The 20,097-nt window shown below is 34.0% G+C and overlaps 1 protein-coding gene across 1 annotated transcript in view; it reads right to left on the bottom strand.

Moving 5' to 3' along the window:
• Tpst (Tyrosylprotein sulfotransferase) overlaps positions 1-20,097 on the bottom strand; it is a 210,398-nt gene that overhangs the window by 50,102 nt on the left and 140,199 nt on the right. The window contains exon 4 of the mRNA XM_064068168.1: positions 3,012-3,331. Within this exon, the coding sequence (XP_063924238.1) occupies positions 3,012-3,286 (275 nt within the window). The 5' untranslated portion in view covers positions 3,287-3,331. The remainder of the gene's footprint in view (positions 1-3,011; positions 3,332-20,097) is intronic.

Genomic DNA, 20,097 nt, shown 5'->3' on the forward strand with positions numbered 1-20,097 from the left:
TAAAAGAATGCCGAAAGTAAAATCGTCGCCGGATGAGTGGATAAGGGATTTTCCAAAATTAAAATTAGAAAACAACAAAATATTCTGCAAAGCTTGTGTGAAAACCGTAAGCCCACTAATTTTTTTTTTATCTATTTTCCTTTGTTAATTCTGTATATGTACGTTGTTTTAGATTCACAGTGATAAAAAATATAACGTGACGCAACATGTCAGAATGACTCTTCATGTAGAAAGGAAGAAAATGTTTGAAGTTTCTAAAATTAAACAGCAGACCATACATGAATCTGTTGCATCTACTTCCACAAAAGATGAGCAGTTTCAGTTTAATTTCGGTTTATGTAAAATGATGATCCAGTCCAATATACCTTTAAAAAAATTGGAGAAAGGCCCTCTTCAAGAATTCCTTGAAAAACACTGCAATCGACATATTCCGGTTGAAAGTACTCTCCGAAAAAATTATGTAGGCCCAGTGTTTCAGCAAGTTTACGACGAAATTAAACATCGCATTGGAGATAATTATTTATGGTTCGCTGTCGATGAAACAACCGATAGTTGTGGAAGATACGTGGCAAGTTTAATTGTTGGAATCTTAAATGAAAATTTCCCTAGTCGAGGGTATATAGTAAGTTTGAAAATGTTAGATAAAACAAATGGCAATACGATTACCAGATTTGTAGGTGACAGTCTTACGTCACTATTTTTGCCAAATAAAATTTCATTGATGATCTCGGATGCAGCTCGTTATATGTTGAAAGCAGGGAATAATCTAAAAATATTGTACCCCAATTTAATTCACTCTACTTGCATTGCCCACGGTTTAAACAAAGTGGCTGAAGGAATACGTTTGCAGTTTCCTACTGTTAATAAATTAGTGGCAAATGGTAAAAAGATTTTTGGTAAAGCTCCACTAAGAGTGCAACATTTTAAGGAAAAATGTCCAAACATACCATTGCCCCCAGAGCCGATTATAACGAGGTGGGGAACATGGTTACAGGCCACATTTTATTATGACAAATATATCAAAGAATTTGAGGAAGTAGTTACGGAGTTTAGCGAAGATTCTTCTCAATCGATTAAAGATTGCATAAATATTTTGGAAAACAAAGATTTGCGACCAGATCTAGCTTTTCTAAGAAGCAATTATCAATTCGTATGTGAGGTAATAGAAAAGTTAGAAAAACCCAACATGTTGTTGGTAGATGCCATAAACTTAGTGAAAGAATTTAAACAACAAGCAAACGCACTAAGGGGTGATATTGGTACTAGAGTATCTCAAAAACTTAACGAAGTGTTAAATAAACATGCAGGTTTCGGTGTTCTTTCCGACGTTGCTCGTGTTTTACAAGGCCAGAAGGTGGAAAATTTGGAGTTAGATTCAACATTAGTTGCAAAATTCAAATTTGCGCCAACAACGAGTGTGGATGTTGAACGCACATTCTCCAATTTTAAACACATTTTAAATGATCGGCGAAAAAATTTTGCAGTGGACAACTTGGAACATATTACAATCATAAATTGTTTTAAAGAAAACTGAAATACGTGTGTAAAATATAAAGTCTAGGATTATTGTAATAATATTTTATCCAAAGTTCTAAGAAGTGTTCTTTGATTTGTAAAATGATTATGTTTTTAATGCTTTATTGCTTAAAATAAAACTTTTTTAATGAAAGTGTTATGCTTATTTGTGCTTATAAATCCGCTCTCTACTTATCATATTATTTTTTTCTTTGGTGAGATAAGACTGGAGTACGGAGCAGTTATTTGGTACCCTATATACGCAATCCATCGCAAGTCGGTGTCTATCCCCCACGTGGTGTAGAGTATTTAGATCTTTTGAAGAGATTTAATTTTACATCACCGCATGCTAGACGAAATATGCTCTTAATTCGTTTCTTATATAATCTCAGTCATAACAGAACTGACTGTTCCGTGCTCTTGGATAAAATTAATTTTCTTGTATACTATTTCCAGCGATAGATTGGAAAATTTTGAATTCACAATCGCCAATCGGAGAATCCAAAATATACTAACATTATACGGTTAAAGTTGTTAAAGAGTTGTAGTTTAAGTTGGCAACCAACGTTTCTTTTCCCGCGCAACGAATTTCCTACGCCTCTATGCCTGCGCCAGTCGGCCGGTTTCGTTTAACCTGTGTTTTGAACGATCAACTGATTGACGTTAATTTAAAATTTTGGTTCAAAAAGTTAAAAAGTGTGTTTTTTGCGTTTAGTGTTTGTGTTTTTGTACTTGCTTTGATTTGTTAGGTATGATATTATAGACCTTTGTGCTATTTTTTGTATAGTGGCTGAAGTTTGGACATTTTAGGTTAAGTTGTTTGTGTCAAAAAACGTTTCATATGGACCCCATGGAAGACATTACGAATAAAATTCATAATTACGCAAGAGTGTGTTGTTGATTTATTCTGTGCAATAATTATATACCATTACATTTTGTAGCCCTCTTCAACCCGGTGCAATATGACTGTTGTTGACAACATCCTGGCACAGAAAATGATTGCCAATGCGTATTCATTTTTCAAGAAGGAAAATTTTAATTTAAGATGCCCTACAGAGGTTGTTAATTCAATATAAAGTACGTAATGTTATTCGAAATGTATATTCCAGTGTTGATAATATTGTCTGTTGGAAATATATTGTGTTATTATTAAAAGTAATTTTACGTAGTTCAACATTATTTTCGAATCTACTTATATTTCAAATAAAGCGCCTTTGGCACTACTTTTTATAGCGGTCTATTTGGTGACTTTTCTGTCAGCTAATCTATCGGTGGAAATACTATACCACGACTAAATCCTCGCCAACATATTTCTTTTTATATTAGCTCTGCCAGAACTAATGCTTTAGCTAGACACACACCTCTTTTTGGCAAAAATCCTCGTCGCCGCACCTCCACTTCCATTCAAATCTCAAGACACCGAACCCAGCCCCCAGCCCATTAAATTAGGAAGTCGGGGCCGGGCCCGAATTTAATAACGCGTCCAAAGTTCTTACCTCACATCCGGATGGGCGTCTAGCATGGCACGCATGAGAGTCGTGCCGGATCGCGGCACACCGCCTATAAAGATAAGCGGCATGTCGCGGTTGTACTCGTACGCTTTGTGGTCCGGGCCCACCACGTACTTATTCGGCGAGAGCATCGCCGATGCGGGCTCGTCCTCAGTTAGGCAAAGGATACCGATGCGGAGTAGGATGGCGGCCACAAATAGTAGAAGGATGGCGTAGAAGGCGGCCCGCCGTGGGCCACCTCGGTTCAGCCGGATGAGCATCCTCGAGATTACTTCACCTCATCATGACTAGAAGGCCGCTTTCGACTGAAACAAAAGAGACACGGTCTTGAATAGGTTTGGAAGGGTCGAGGGTCCGCACGGATGCAGATAATTTTCGACGGCCGTAAAAAAGTGGCGCGGCGTTTAGGACGCAAAGTGGGGGGTTGGCATGCGATACGACAATAAGTGCAATTAAACATGGAACAAAAGTCCTTTTGTAGGAATGACCTGTGTATTTTTTTGGAATCGGGGGGAATGGGAATTTTACGGTACGGTTAACCACGTGATGGATATTTCATCGTGGCAACACCCCTATGTATTTAGCGTCAAAACGTGTAATTTAGAGCACGCAACAAAGAACTCTGTATCGATTTAAGAAGAAAAATATTGAATAACAATGCCCGAAAATTACATACCACTGAACTAGATAGATGTATAAACCATAGATTAATGTAGATGAGACATACAGGCTGATTTTGCAAAACCACCCTTATTGACATTGGAGTCCTCAAGCGCCAAATTTAAATAGTCGATGCCAATAAAAAAACTTGTTTCACTACAACTCGTCGTTTGAGAAATTGTTTGATCTACAGACCAGACGGCGCTCAGGCCAATGTCGACTCTAAGCGTTCAGAAGCGATTTGGTTGGTTTGGACTATAATTTCTGCGGGAAATAGTTGTTTGGTCGGTTTTTATAACGACAAAGTGAATATTTTTGGTACATATTTAGATGATTTTACATATTTTGTTTAACTAAGAATTAATTCTTTATTTGTGTTTTATACTAGCAAAACGTCTTAAACTAAGAATATTGTTGAAATCGTAATAACTCAATGGATTTTTTTCGGAAAAATGTTTTGGAAACACAAAACCTTAAAAAATCGTAAAACCGAAACATTGAAAAATGCAAATATCGAAGAACTGAAAATCGAAAAAATGTAAAATTCAAAAATCTAAAATTTAAAAATCGAATAACGAAAAATCGAGAAATTGAAACTTCCAAATTCAAAAAATCGGATAACTCAAAAATCGAAACATCGAAAAATTGGAAAATCGAAAAATCAAAAGATCAAGAAATCGTGGAGTCGTAAAGTCGAACAATTGAGAAACCGAAATAGGCCAAAATCGAAAAATCGAAAAGTTAAAATACAACAATTTATAAATTGAGAAATTGACAATCAAAATATCGAAAAATCCAAATCTCGATGAATCGAGAAATCAAAAAAATTAAAAATTCGAAAAATTGAAAAATTGAGAGACTGAAAGATCAAAAGAACGAGAAATCGAAAAGTGATGAAGTCGAAAAATCGAAAAATAGAGAAATCGACAAACAAAAAGTTAAAAGTTGAAAAACTGGAAAAGCGGAAAAATCAAAAAACGAAAAAATGGAAAACTGGAAAAACTAAGAAACCGAAATAGCCCAAAATAAAAAATTGAAAAACTGATAAATCGAAAACCTGAACAACCAAATCTCGATAAATCGGGAATGAAAAATTAACAAATCGAAAAATTAAAAAACAGAACCAGGTAGTCGAAAAATCGAAAGATTAAGAAATACTGAAAAATTAAAATATCAAAATATTGAAAAATCCAAAATTTAAAAATCCAAAAGTCAAAAATAGAAAAGCCGAAGAATTGAAATATTGAAAAATCCTAAAACTGAAATATCTAAAAACTGAAAAATCGAAAAATCAAAAAAGTGAAATCGAAAAATAGAAACCTTAAAAATCGAAAACTTGAATCAAAAACCTGAAAAATCAAAAAATTAAAGAATTGAAGAACAGGAAAATCGAAACACTCGAACGTCAAGAAATGGGAAAATCAAAACATTGATTAATTGAAAAATCCAAAAATTGAGAGTTTATAAAAGTTAAATTTGAAAAAGAAAAGATTGAAAAATCTAAAATTTAAAAATCCAAAAATTGAAAAATCGAAAAATCCCGAAGTCAAAAATAGAAAAGCCGAAGAATTAAAATATTGAAAAATCCTAAAACTGAAATATCTAAAAACTGACAAATTGAAAAATCAAAAAAGTGAAGTCGAAAAATAGAAACCTTAAAAATCGAAAAATCATTGAAGAACAGGAAAATCGAAACACTCGAAGGTCAAAAAATGAGAAAATCAAAACATTGATTAATTGAAAAATCGGAAAATTGGGAGTTTATAACAGTCAAATTTGAAAAACAAAAGACTGAAAAATCTAAAATTTAAAAATCCAAAAATTGAAAAATCAAAAAAGTTAAAAGGTAGACACATCGAAAAATCCAGAAGTCAAAAATAAAAAAGGCGAACAATTGAAATATAGAAAAATCCTAAAACTGAAATATCTAAAATCTGAAAAATCGAAAAATCAAAAAAGTGAAGTCGAAAAATAGAAACCTTAAAAATCGAAAATTAAAAAAATCAAAAACCTGAAAAATCAAAAAATTAAAGAATTGAAGAACAGGAAAATCGAAACACTCGAAGGTCAAGAAATAGGAAAATCAAAACATTGATTGAAAAATCGAAAAATTGAGAGTTTATAAAAGTCAAATTTGAAAAATTAGAAAATCGAAAATTTGACAAAATGACCGGGAAGTCGAAAAATCAAAAGATTAAGAAATAGAAACATTTGAAAAATTCGAAAACTTGGAAAAATTGAAATATCGAAGAACTGAAATGAAAAATCGAGAAATCTAAAATTTTAAAAATTAAAAAATTAAAAATTTAAAAATCGAAAAAGTAAAAAATTGACACATCGAAAAATCCAGAAGTCAAAAATAGAAAAGCCGAAGAATTGAAATATAGAAAAATCCTAAAACTGAAATATCTAAAAACAGAAAAATCGAAAAATCAAAAAAGTGAAATCGAAAAATAGAAACCTTAAAAATCCAAAAATCAAAAACCTGAAAAATCAAAAAATTAAAGAATTGAAGAACAAGAAAATCAAAACACTCGAAGGTCAAGAAATGGGAAAATCAAAACATTGATTAATTGAAAAATCGAACAATTGAGAGTTTATAAAAGTCAAATTCGAAAAAGAAACGATTGACAAATCTAAAATTTAAAAATCCAAAAATTGAAAAATCAAAAAAGTAAAAAGGTAGACACATCGAAAAATCCCGAAGTCAAAAATAGAAAAGCTGAAGAATTGAAATATTGAAAAATCCTAAAACTGAAATACCTAAAAACTGAAAAATTGAAAAATCAAAAAAGTGAAGTCGAAAAATAGAAACCTTAAAAATCGAAAAATTGAAAAATCAAAAACCTGAAAAATCAAAAAATTAAAGAACAGGAAAATCGAAACACTCGAAGGTCAAGAAATGGGAAAATCAAACCATTGATTAATTGAAAACTCTAAAAATCGAGAGTTTTTAAAAGTTAAATTTGCAAAATTAGAAAATCGAAAATTTGACAAAATGACAATTGAAAAACAGAAATTCTAAAACCTGGAAGTCGAAAAATCAAATGATTAAGAAATCCAAACATTTGAAAAATTCGAAAACTTGGAAAAATTGAAATATCGAAGAACTGAAATGAAAAATCGGTAAATTGAAAAATCTAAAATTTTAAAAATTAAAAAATCTAAAAATTAAAAATCGAAAAAGTAAAAAATCGACACACCGAAAAATCCAGGAGTCAAAAATCGAAAAGTCGAAGAATCGAAATTTTGAAAAACCCGAAACTGAAATATCGAAAAACTGAAAAATGAAAGGAAAACTAAAAATGGGAAACTAAATCAGGAAATCAAAACATTGAAAAATCGAAAAATTTAAAACGACAATTGAAAACAGGAAATCTAAAACCGGGAAGTCGAAAAATCGAAAAATTAAGCAATCGAAAAATTGTAAAATCGAAAAAGTAAAAAAATCGACACATCGACAACTCCAGAAGCCAAAAATCGAAAAGTCGAAGAACCGAAATATTGAAAAATGCCAAAACTGAAATATCGAATAACTGAAAAATTGAAAAAAAAACTGAAAAATGAAAAACCTGAAAATTCGAAAACTGAAATATCCAAAAATCGAGAACCTAAAGTCGAAAAATTGAGCAATCGAAAAATCCAAAAACTGAAGTCGAAAAATTGAAACCTTAAAAAAACTAAAAAATGAAAAATCAAAAACCTGAAAACTGAAAAATTAAAGAATTGAAGAATAGGAATATGGAAACCCTCGAAAGTCAAGAAATGGGAAAATCAAAACATCGATTAATTGAAAAATCGAAAAATTGAGTTTATAAAAGTGAAATTTGAAAAATTAAAAAATCGAAAATTTGACAAATTGACAATTGAAAAACAGAAAATCTAAAACCGGGAAGTCGAAAAATCAAAAGAATAAGAAATCGAAATATTTGAAAAATCCGAAAACCTGGAAAAAATAGAAATATCGAAGAACTGAAATAAAAAATCGAGAAATCGAAAAATCTAAAATTTTAAAAATTAAAAATCTAAAATTTAAAAATTAAAAAAGTAAAAAAAATCGACACATCTAAAAATCCAGGAGTCAAAAATCGAAAAGTCGAACAAAAGAAATATTGAAAAATCCCAAAACTGAAATATCGAAAAACTGAAAATTGAAAGAAAAACTAAAAATGGGGAACTAAATCGGGAAATCAAAACGTTGAAAAATAATAAAAATTAAAACGACAATTGAAAACAGAAAATCTAAAACCGGGAAGTCGAAAAATCGAAAGATTAAGCAATCGAAAAATTGAAAAATCGAAAAAGTAAGAAAATCCGCACTTCGAAAACTCCAGAAGCCAAAAATCGAAAAGTCGAAGAATCAAAATATTGAAAAATCCCAAAACTGAAATATCGAAAAACTGAAATATCCAAAAACTGAGAACCTAAAAAGTCGAAATATTGAGGAATCGAAAAATCAAAAAAGTAAAGTCGAAAAATCGAAACCCTAAATAACTAAAAAATGAAAAATCAAAAACCTGAAAAATCGAAAAATTAAAGAATTGAAGAACAGGAATATGGAAACCCTCGGAAGTCAAGAAATGGGAAAATCAAAACATCGATTAATCGAAAAATTGTAAAAATTGACAGTTTATAAATGAAAATTTTAAAAATTGAAAAATCGAAAATTTAAAAAAACGACAGTTGAAAAAGAGAAAATCTAAAACCGGGAAGTCGAAAAATCGATGGATTAAGAAATCAAACATTTGAAAACTTCGAAAACTTGAAAAACTGAAATATCGAAGAATAGAAATGAAAAATCGAAAAATCGGAAAATCTAAAATTTTAAATATTTAAAAATTAAAATATCAAAAAACTGAAAAATCTAAAATTCAAAAATCGAAAAATTGAAAAAACGATAATTGAAAAACAGAAAACCTAAAACCGGGAAGTCGAAAAATCGAAATATTAAGAAGGCGAAACATTTGAAAAATTGAAATATGGAAGAGCTCGAATGAAAAATCGAGAAATCGAGAAATCTAAAATTTAAACTATTGAAAAATTAAAATACCAAAAAACTGAGAAATCTAAAATTTAAAAATCGATAAAGTAAAAAGTCGACACATCGAAAAATCCGGAAGTCAAAAATGGAAAAGTCGAAGAACAGAAATATTGAAAAATCCCAAAAGCGAAATATCGAAAAACTGAAAAATGAAAGAAAAACTGACGGATCGAAATACTGAAAAATCCCAAAACTGAAATATCCAAAAACTGAGAATCTAAAGAATCGAAAAATTGAAAAATCAAAAACCTGCAAAACCGTAAGATCGAAAAATTGAATAACAAGTAAACTGAAAAATCCCACAACTGAAATGTCCAAAAACTGAGAAATTAAAAAATTGAAAAATTGAGAAATCGAAAAATCAAAAATGTGAAATTGAAAAATCGAAACCTGAAAAAATAGAAAAATTGAAAAACCAAAAAACCTGAAAAATCAACTAATTGAAAAATCGACAAATAAAGAGTTTATAAAAGTCAAAAATTAAAAAATCGTAAAATTAAACTAAAAACCGAGAAATCGAAAAATTGAGAAATCGTAAAATCCAAAAATTTATTAATAAATAGGAGTAAACTGAAAAGTCTCCAAACTAAACTTTCGAAAAACTGAGAATTCGAAGGTTGAAACAGCAAGAAATTATGGTCGAAACCGGTTAGGATGTGTATCAGATCACGGATCATGGCTTATAAATCAAATCGTTTCCGAACGCTTAGAGTCGACATTGGCCTGAGTGCGCTCTGGTCTGTAGATCAAACAAGTTCTCAGACGACGAACTGTAATTCGTGTGACCTGAATTAAAGCAAAACGCGTCGTTAAAAATATTATGACATTTTTTCTATTGTAGTTAATTTTATTCCTAGTTATAGTTACAAATAAACACTGTTGCCAACATAAGTCGAGGAGTCCTCAACCGTCATTTAATTTAATCTATGACGCTTCTCTATATTCTCTGTATAAACGGTATGTAACATTGATGATTCGTTGTAACAAAAAGCGACTAGACCCGACTATAACTCTTGTGCAAACAGCAATGTTACGAGTGTTGCAGTTTATTAATGATTCATGCTTTTACAAGAAACAAGAACAAATGCAGTTGTATACACAGTAAAGTAATTAGTCAACTTCACGTAAACTCGGTGGATGTCCAGTTTTGGTGTACTTTTTGAGGTAAAGTGCAGCGTTCACAACTAATTCCGAAGTTTTAATGCGATTCTGAACTATATGCAGTTAGCCGGCAGCTGAAATTACGCAAACAGTGCTAAATATTTCTTAAACGCTTTAGCTGGAAAAAGGGCGGAAACAATGCTTCAAATAAGTTTAATTAATTCATGAAACAAAATACGAAATTAAGAACTCAAAAATACGGGGAATCGTTTTAATTAATTTTTTAATGTCTAACAGACTCATTTTTCGTGCAAACAACGAGTGTCAACAAGATGATAATTACTACGTCTGAATGACTTTTTTTCTCTGTTCGGCGACGCAATCCGTCACTACACAGCAAATTACGCGAAATTAACGTCCTCAACATCGCTAATACCGGCAATATAAAACAGAAACGCCTCGCTCTTTTTGTCGGGGAAAGAAAGCTAAACGAAGTGTAAATAAATCAATTTTCTCAATTTAAATCGCATTCGAAATATCGAACGAGAAAAAAGATAAATTTAATTTAATCTAGCGAATTTCATCCTCTGTAGCTTGTCTGATTTTAATAAAACATTTCAGTCGAAATTAAACCTCCGAGGACATGATCTTCGTCGACAAAAACGCTTTATCGCTTCGTTACAATTCACATTTAATGGATTAATTAACCGAAGAGTGCTAGTTTTGCAAATAATGTGGAACGTTTTTCAAAACAAATTCGAGGAAAAGCGCTTTCCTTCAAAAATAATGCCATAACTCGGGAGAAAAATTGCACCTATCAAAATACAAGGCTATTGTTCAGCGTGTTATGTGCGTTCCAATACGGTTCGGAAGCATCTTTCATGGGCTGCGACATGTGCACATGATTTGTTGCAAATTGTCTCTTTGATAGTGTATTCATGCATCTGTTCGATATCTATAAAATATACGACAATATTCATTTCGGAGACATCTGGCACTGGTAAAAATTCATAAACGAAATCCGCATTCCGAATTCGCAAATTAACGATTAATTTACTTGTTTGTGCACTCTCCAAGTGTTGACATACTTTAGATCTCATTTCGCATCTTATTTCGCATTGTATACCAGGATGGCGCCATAAATTTTGACCTGACCGTGAACACGTCGTAGACAAAAAATAAAATTTTATTTTTCGATTTATTTGTGACCTTTGTATGTAAAAACGTAATAAAACTCGGGTTTCAATAAAACATAACTCTGACGCAAAAATCCCCCCCTACAATTTCCAGTTCTACGTCGTGTGCGTGTTCGTACCTTGAACGTAAAATAAAAACAATACTAATTATCCTTACGCAGGATTAAGCGGGTAATCTGCGATACCAAGCCGTCATTTACTCGCTCAAGAAACGTAATGAATTACAGCGAAGTCGTATCCATTTTAGGTCTCTCGGAATGAGCGTTTCAAGTCGTTCATGAGGGCAATTTCTTAAAAACCCCTGATCCTCCCCTACAAGATGGATTCAAGAGAAAAAAATGATGATACCCATTATTGTTATTGCTTTTACCGGAAGCGATTTGACGAAAACGACGCAATTTCGAAGAGATTAACTTCACGTTAAGAGAAACAGTGCTTTGGAAATGTTTACACACGTACTACCTGCACGCCTATCTAGCTACCCTTATTAAATTCAAGTGGAACTGGGGGAATATAGCATTAGTAAATATTGACGGGGGTGTCTGGGGTGTTTGTGTTTCGCCAAAATTGTGATTACGCATTATTATTAAATACATCGGTAAAAATAAAATAGCGAGCTTTAGTGAAAGCTCGAAGATGCAGCGACATAATTGACTAGTTTTAATCGATTTCCAATAACGGTACACAATCGGTTAATTATCTCTCGAGATAAAACGGACCAATCTAGGAAATGACGGTTGGCAATCCAGCTTATCGGCGATTGCCTACGATTGGGAACTATTTCCTTAATAGCACGCCCAACACACTCATTCTGGGGGTCCTAATGGGACAAAGTGTGTTTTTAACGCACAAGTAAACAATGCCCCCGAACAATAACCTGCGCACGACCCTAAAAGAAAAACTGGTCGAAAGTTGTTTCGACAGAACTTCCCTCGCCCTTTGACTAGTTTTTGGAATGACATTTGGTTAGCGTTTTACCATCTACACGCTATTCCTAATACACGTATAAAATTTTATAACAATTAGAACGCTGGACGGTCATTCTGTCTAATAAAACTGACACAGACGACAGACAGCCGGAAAAGGGAGACCACTCTTATCGTATTCTAGGGGTCTTCAAACGTCGAGAAAACATGAAAGGAGCAAGCCGCCGATGGACTCGATTACTATACTTCCCTAGCTTAAGCTCAGGAAGTCATTCATATGTATGCCGTTTGACAACAACGTTTAGCAGTTAAAAATGATTGGTATATCAAAAATTGTCATAGTTTTCAAAACTCTACGTTTCAAGTTCGCAGTTGATTTTAAGTCTCCTGGGGTGCGATTTTGTTTCTCGATCGAAGTGATAAATTATCACTTGCGATAAATGTTATTGCGTAGCTTTTAAATGCAAAAGTTTGCATTTATTATTTGCATATAAGCTTATTAAATGCTCAAAAGTTTACAATTACCTTAATTTTAAAACTCAGAATTACGATTTTGAACTTCTATTTTGACATAAATTTTGAGGTTATGTCTCCAAAATTTATCACTTCACTCAGAGCTATCGAGAAAATATCACTCCACGAAAACTTGATTTCGTGACAGAATCGAGAAATGTGACAGAAATGTGGTAGCATCTCAACCAATCAGCAAACGAGATTTTATCGCTATCCAGTTTTTTTCGATCGAGAAACAAAATCGCACCCCTGGGTGGGATTCTGTTTCTCGATCGAAGTGATAAATTATCACTCGCGATAAATGTCATTGCGTAGCTTTTAAATGCAAAAGTTTGCATTTATTATTTGTATATAAGCTTATTAAATGCTCAAAAGTTTACAATTATCTTAATCTTAAGAACTTATAACTCATAATTACGATTTTGAACTTCCATTTTGACATAAATTTCGAGGTTATGTCTCCGAAATTTATCACTTCATCAAAGCTATCAAGAAAAATTCACTCCATGAAGACTTGATTTCGTGACAGAATCGAGAAATGTGACAGAAATGTAGCATCTCAACCAATCAGCAAACGAAATTTTATCGCTATCGATTTTTTTTCGATCGAGAAACAAAATCGCACCCCAGGACCCGGTTTATATAAAGCGAATTAAATTTAATTCGCAATTAACTTTTAATTGAGGTCTGTTGCTAAACAACGTGCATGTGGGCGGGGCTAGACCTATGACGAGTGATTTTAGCAAATGAAATATCCTCTAAGAAATGAGAGGGCGGGTGGGCGGGGCTAGTACCTGCTAAGATAAAACTGATTTTGGCAGATGAGATTTCCTCTAAGAAAAGAAAGGGCGGATGGGCGGGGCTAGTGCTTGGTAAAATAAGACTGATTTCGGCAAATGACGTATCCTCTAAACTTGGCAAAGCATTAGCCCCGCCCACCCGCCCTTTACTTTCTTAGGGGGCTAGTATCTGTTAAAATAAGACTAATTTTTGCTAATGAGGTTCCCCTAAGAAAATACCGGGCGGGCGGGCGGGTCTAGTACCTGCTAAAATAAAACTTATTTTGGCAAATGAGATACTCGCTAAGAAAAGAGAGGGTGGGTGGGCGGGGCTAGTTCCTGCTAAGATGCGGGTGATCTTGGCAAATGAGATATCCTCTAATAAAAGACAGGGCGGGTGGGCGGGGTTAATACCTGCTAAGGAACAACTGATTTTGGCAAATGAGATACCCCCTAAGAAAAGCGACGGCGGGTGGGCGAGGCTAGTACCTGCTAAAATAAGACCGATTTTGGCAAATGACGTATTCTCTAAGAAATTTAATCAAATTATTATAAGGAAAAACACCAGAGGCCCCAAAGCACTTTCGAATTCTTTCGAAACAAGAATACCTAGGACCTCAAGATTGTTTTAAATTTTTCAAAAAAAAAAAAAAAAACGGGGTATAAAAATTGACTCAAAAACAGGTCAGGTCAGAATTTTACAAAAGCAGAACACAAAAGAGATAGACATATTCTCTACCCTTTATTTTCTTAGAGTGTATGCTATTTGACAATAACAGTTTTATCTTAGCAAGTACTAACCCCGCCCACCCCCCTTTATTTTCTTAGAAGATATGTTATTTGGCAATAGTAGCCTTATCTTGGCAAGCATTAGCCCCGCCCACCCGCCCTTTATTTTCTTAGGGGGCTAGTATCTGCTAAGATAAGACTGATTTTGGCCAATGAGGTTCCCCTAAGAAAATAGAGGGTGGGCGGACGAGGCTAGTACCTGCTAAAATAAGACCGATTTTGGCAATTGACAAACCTTCTAAGAAAAGAGACGGCGGGTGGGCGGGGCTAGTACCTGCTAGTATAAAAGTGATTTTGGCAAATGAGATACTCGCTAAGAAAAGAGAGGGCGGGTGGGCGGGGCTAGTTCCTGCTAAGATGCGGATGATCTTGGCAGACGAGATATTCTCTAATGAAAGACAGGGCGGGTGGGCGGGGTTAATACCTGCTAAGATAAAACTGATTTTGGCAAATGAGAAACCCGCTAAGAAAAGCGAGGGCGGGTGGGCGGGGCTAGTACTAGCTAAAATAAGACCGATTTTGGCAAATGACGTATTCTCTAACAAATTTAATTAAATTATTATAAGGAAAAACACCAGCGGCCCCAAAGCACTTTCAAATTCTTTCCAAACAAGGACTTCAAGATTGTTTTAAATTTTTCAAAAAAAAAAGCCGGGTACCAAAATTAACTCAAAAACAGGTCAGGTCTGAATTTTCCAAAAACAGAACACCAAAGAGATTGAGATACCTTCTACCCTTTATTTTCTGCGAGGGTATGCTATTTGACAAAATCAGTTTTATCTTCGCAAGTACTAGCCCCGCCCAACCCCCTTAATTTTCTTAGAAGATATGTTATTTGGCAATAGTAGCCTTATCTTGGCAAGCATTAGCCCCGCCCACCCGCCCTTTATTTTCTTAGGGGTCTATATCTGCTAAGATAAAACTGTTTTTGGCAAATGAGAAACCCCCTAAGAAAAGCGAGGGCGGGTAGGCGGGGCTAGTACAAGCTAAAATAAGACCCATTTTGGCAAATGACGTATTCTCTACGAAATTTAATCAAATTATTATAAAGAAAAACACCAGAGGCCCCAAAGCACTCTCAAATTCTTTCCAAACAAGAACGCTTAGGACCTCAAGATTGTTTTAAATTTTTCAAAAAAAAAACGGGGTACCAAAATTAACTCAAAAACAGGTCAGGTCAGAATTCTCCAAAAACAGAACACCAAGGAGATAGAAATACCCTTTACCCTTTTTTTTCTTAGAGGGTCTCATCAAATTCGCCAAAATCAGTCTTATGCACGGGCTCATATTCTACATCTTAATCCTCTGTTAAATTAACCCAGGATTAAATTTTTAATTCGCTTTCTATAAACTGGCCCTTGGTGTTTTATTTTCGAATAAATTTAAAAGAATCTGATGTTTTGTTGCTGGATCAACTTGAAATAATCTTTGAGCTTTTAGTGTCTTATTTTTTATTAATTTGAAAAAGGTCTTGAATGCCGCAGTGTTTTTTTTTTAATTCGGGAGGACTTTGGTGTTCTGTTTTTGGAAAAAAACATTCTCTTTTCCTAGAGTGTATGCCATTTGCCAAAATCGATCTTATTCTAATAGGTACTAACCCCGTTAACTAATCAGTTTTATCTTAGCAAGTACTAGCCCCGCCCACCCACCCCCTTTTTTCTTAGAGAGTATGTCATTTGCCAAAATCAGCCTCGTCTTAGCAGCAACTAGCCCCGCCCACCCACCCACTCTTTTCTTAGAAGGTATGTCATTTGCTAAAATCAGTTTTATCTTAGCGGGTAAAAAAAAATTGAGATGACGTAATTAATTTTTTGGGATTAATAAACAGATACATTTTGATTAAAAAGTTACCATACCTACAATAACTTCAAAATGTCTGCCAGATTTCAAAGTAATCAGTTTTGCAATTCTTGATTTACTCAATAAAATAAATTGACTCAGTTATTAACATTTTTGGGACACCCCGTATAAGCAAGTCTAAAAAAATATTAGTGCAGTTATATTGACTCATCATACTTTGCACATTTAAGATAGGATTTACTCAGCAAAATTTTGAGGTGATGAAATTTTTTAGGGGGGATGAGCAATTACATTTTGATCAAAAATTTGCCATGCTTAATTTCAAAGTATTGGGTTTTGTGGTTCCTGATTAAATCAATAAAATAAATTCACGCATTCATTAATTTTTCTTGAGTCACCTATATAAGGAAATCCAAATAATATGAATGGAATGATAAATTACAAGTATTTTTTACAATTTAGGCAGGATTTATTCGTCAAAATTTTTAGCTGACGTCATTAAATTTTTGGAGGGGATAAGTAAATATATTTCGATTAAACATTTATCATGCTCATCATAACTTTAAAACATCTACAAGATTTCAAAGCATTCGGTTTTGCCGATTCAAAATTAAATTGCAAAATATTGTTTTATAATTTTGACTTTTTTCCCAAAAATCTGGATGTTTTGGGTAAAAACTCAAGACGGCGTCATAAACTACATGTGTAGGGCTAAGTTATTTTATACTATTTAAAACCCATTTACTATGTACAATTTTGAAGTGACGTCATTACATTATACAGACAAACAGACAGACAGACAGACATTTCTTCGATATTTTGATGCATACAATCCGAGCCTTAAATTCAACAGGCACTTTTAACCCTCGCTGCAACTTTAAAGTGGAAATCAATTCACCAAGTGTAACTAACTCACTGGATCACGATCGACAAAAAACCAACAGTGGAGGTTCAAAGGCATCCGAAAAATATTTTTCCACAAAGCGTAATTTCGTACCGTGTGTCCTAAAAAAACTTGTGGAATGCAAATCAGGGTTAGAATAATTACATATATCAGACGATATTCATAAATATTCAATGATTCAATTCGCAGTCTGCATCAATGTAGTAATGCAGATGCCAGTTTACCTAAACTCGAGATAAGTTTATGATTTGGAGCAGAGACGTGACGTGGGTCGACTTGCATTAATAGCAAACACAAACTCTACGAGCAATTTTCATTTTTGCTTTATATTTATCTTTCCAAAACATAAATCTACCATTATTAAAGCAGTCCTTTAAAGACGAAACAATTACAACTTCGACTATAATTCTCCAGCTAATCCCTACACCGTCCCCATTAATATAGCGTCTTATTACAAAAGAACCTACAAGCGGAAACAAATCACTTTTTTCGACCACGAAATTTATTGGCGAAATTTTGTGGCATTCAGGGTTTCTTTTAGCAACTTAACTCGGTGTTCTTGTGACGACCGACCAGCGCTTTATTTATTTCCTAAAAGCGTCTCCCTACAGTTTCCCTTTTAATCATTCCAGTGACCTCTAATTTTTTCACTCCTTTTTTCATTTCTCCGACCAGCAATAGGATGAAACGGGTGACGTTTCCTGCTTTATTGCCGGTTTTAATACCGTCTTGTTAAATATTTGAGGGTGCAATAACTCGATCGTGGTTAACTGACATCCATAATTAATACGAATAAACGAGAAATTTATTATGACTCGAGTTTACTTCTCGGTAGATTAATGTTAATATAGGACGCTTCGGATGCCTTCTTTGCCCGCAAGATTAAAAAGGAAAATAAATTGAAAATGGCAGAACGTTAGATGACATATTAAGCTACGCTTCACGGACCATGAATTTACTAAATTCACTAAATATCAGACTGGAGGCAGCAGTTGTTTCGGCTTTTATTCTTGCTCGTTTCTTACAACTTTTACACTGTCTGTAAACGAAACTTTTATCGTGCAAAAAATATAGACAAAGCAACACTCAATACGTTTCTCCAATTTAATTGAAAAGGTCAAATTGTCTTTCGAAGCGTGAGCGACTGCGACATCACCTGGAAACCTGAACACGTAAGAAAACTTGTCGCATTTTTGCAGTAGTCAATAACGCTTCAATAAGAAATGAACAGGTACGATATGAAATAACTCCGATGACGTTTTTTCTCGTATTTGCTGCAGGAAAAATAGAGCCTGAATCGAATAAAAATACAGAGAGACGGAAATGCACATAACCCGCTTTGCTAGCGAATTGTAGAGGCGTAACAACTAGCCGACTGCCGCAAGGGTGTTGTTTATGATCCGTCAGAACAGGTGGACGTCGAATGTCGCAAAAATAAAATGTAGCAGGAAATCCATTCAACCCTATGCACGTCCTACCTTAATCCGGGAACGAAACATGGAAATACAATTTGATTAGCAACTGCGGAATATTAATCCGTTTTATTCTCGTGTTTTCCATGGAAGGTAAAAAAGGAAGAGGTTCGTATTGTGGTTGTGGCGTGGCGGGAATAATGACTACTAGTTTTGTTTTACAGAATATTTTCAGTTGTTTGGCTCGAGGTGTAATTGTCCGGAAGATGACGTCAATAGTATTATGTAAGGAAGGCGTGGAATTTTTTACAGGACACCTGATACTGATAAAACAAATTTCAAATTAGACGGGTTTCTGTTTTCACCATCGATTTCTTGGAGTTTTTTAGGCATATTGGTTGATTTTCAGGCCAAAATTTACATCCGTTTAAAATCGATACCGATGTGTTAAACAAAACAAAAATCCTCGATCTATACTAACTTGAACCTCCTGCAGAAGAGTCGAGGCTTAACAGGGGTCGGCAAAACCTCATTGATTTTTTTGGCTTTCGACACCTAAATTAAAAAAAAATCAGCTTTGATGGCCCGTAACTCCGGTCCGGAACAGGATCAAATACCGGATTACTGTCTACATCATCCGATCCCCTGAAGTTTTTAGTCGTTGGTTGATTTTCAGGCAGAATTCTAGGCCTGTTTGGAATCGATAGGTGAAAATATCGAATGGTGCCGTTTTTCGGAAATCTTGCTACATAAAAAATTCCAAAAAATTTCAGGAGGTCCGGGTACATGTGTTGAGTCCGGAGTCTTGTTTAGGACGTTATAACTAGTAAATACGCCAATTTTCAGACAAAGCGGAGTCCGTTTAAGCGAAATAGCTTGACATAATTCAAAACCGAAAGATATCACACTTTGAAAAAATTAAATCAAAAAAATACTCTCGATCTGTCTGAAAATTGTTTTCGTTACTAATTTGAACCTTCCGAGGAAAAGTTTCTTTTCCAAAGATGTCTTCGAAACCTCCAGATTTTTTTTTATTTTTTTTAGGTTTCGACACCCAAATTCAAAAAACAAATTTCATGTTTGACGGTCCGTACAGTCGGAACGGGATCAGGTACCGAAATTCGGTTTTCACCATTCGATTTTTTGAAGTTTTTTTGTCCCACTGATTGATTTTCCCATCGAATTCTACACCTCCTTAGAATCGATAGATGAAAATATAGGATGGTGCTGTTTTTCGGAAGTCTTGATAATCAAAAAATTCCAAAAAAATTCAGACGATCTTTGAGGCAGCTTTTGGGCCCTAAAGTCTTGTTCAGGAGGTTCTAATTAGTAAATACGGCAATTTTCAGACAGAACAGAGTCCGTTTAAGCGAAATAGTTTGACATAATCCAAAACGAAAAGATATCACACTTCGCAAAAATTAAGCCAGAAAAAAAATTCTCGATCTGTCTGAAGATTGTTGTCTTTACTAATTTGAACCTCATGAAGAAGAGTTTGTTCTTGACACATGTCTTCGAAACCTCCAGATTCCTTTTTTTAATTTTTTACCTTTCGACACCCAAATTCAAAAAACAAATTTCAAATTTGACGGTCCGTAAATCCAGAACGCAATCAGATGTCGGATTTCGGTTTTCACTGTTCGATTTCTTGAAGTTTTCTTGTGGTATTGGTTGATTTTTCCGCCGAATTTTACATCTGTTTAGAATCGATAGATGAAAATATCGGATGGTGGCGTTTTTTGGAAGTTTTGATCCTCAAAAAATTGCAAACAAGTTCAGGCGATCCGGAAGACATCTTTTAGGCCTGGAATGTTGTTCAGGAGGTTCTAACTACTAAATGTGGCAATTATCAGACAAATCGGAGTTCGTTTAAGCGAAAAATAGCTTGACATCATCCAAAACCGGAAGATATTACACTTCGAAAAAATTAAGTCAAAAAAAATTCTCGAT

This window comes from Zophobas morio, unplaced genomic scaffold (genome assembly GCF_036711695.1).
Source record: "Zophobas morio isolate AGI-343-1 ecotype UQ-CSIRO unplaced genomic scaffold, CSIRO_AGI_Zmor_V1 ptg000004l, whole genome shotgun sequence".
Taxonomy (NCBI): domain Eukaryota; kingdom Metazoa; phylum Arthropoda; class Insecta; order Coleoptera; family Tenebrionidae; genus Zophobas; species Zophobas morio.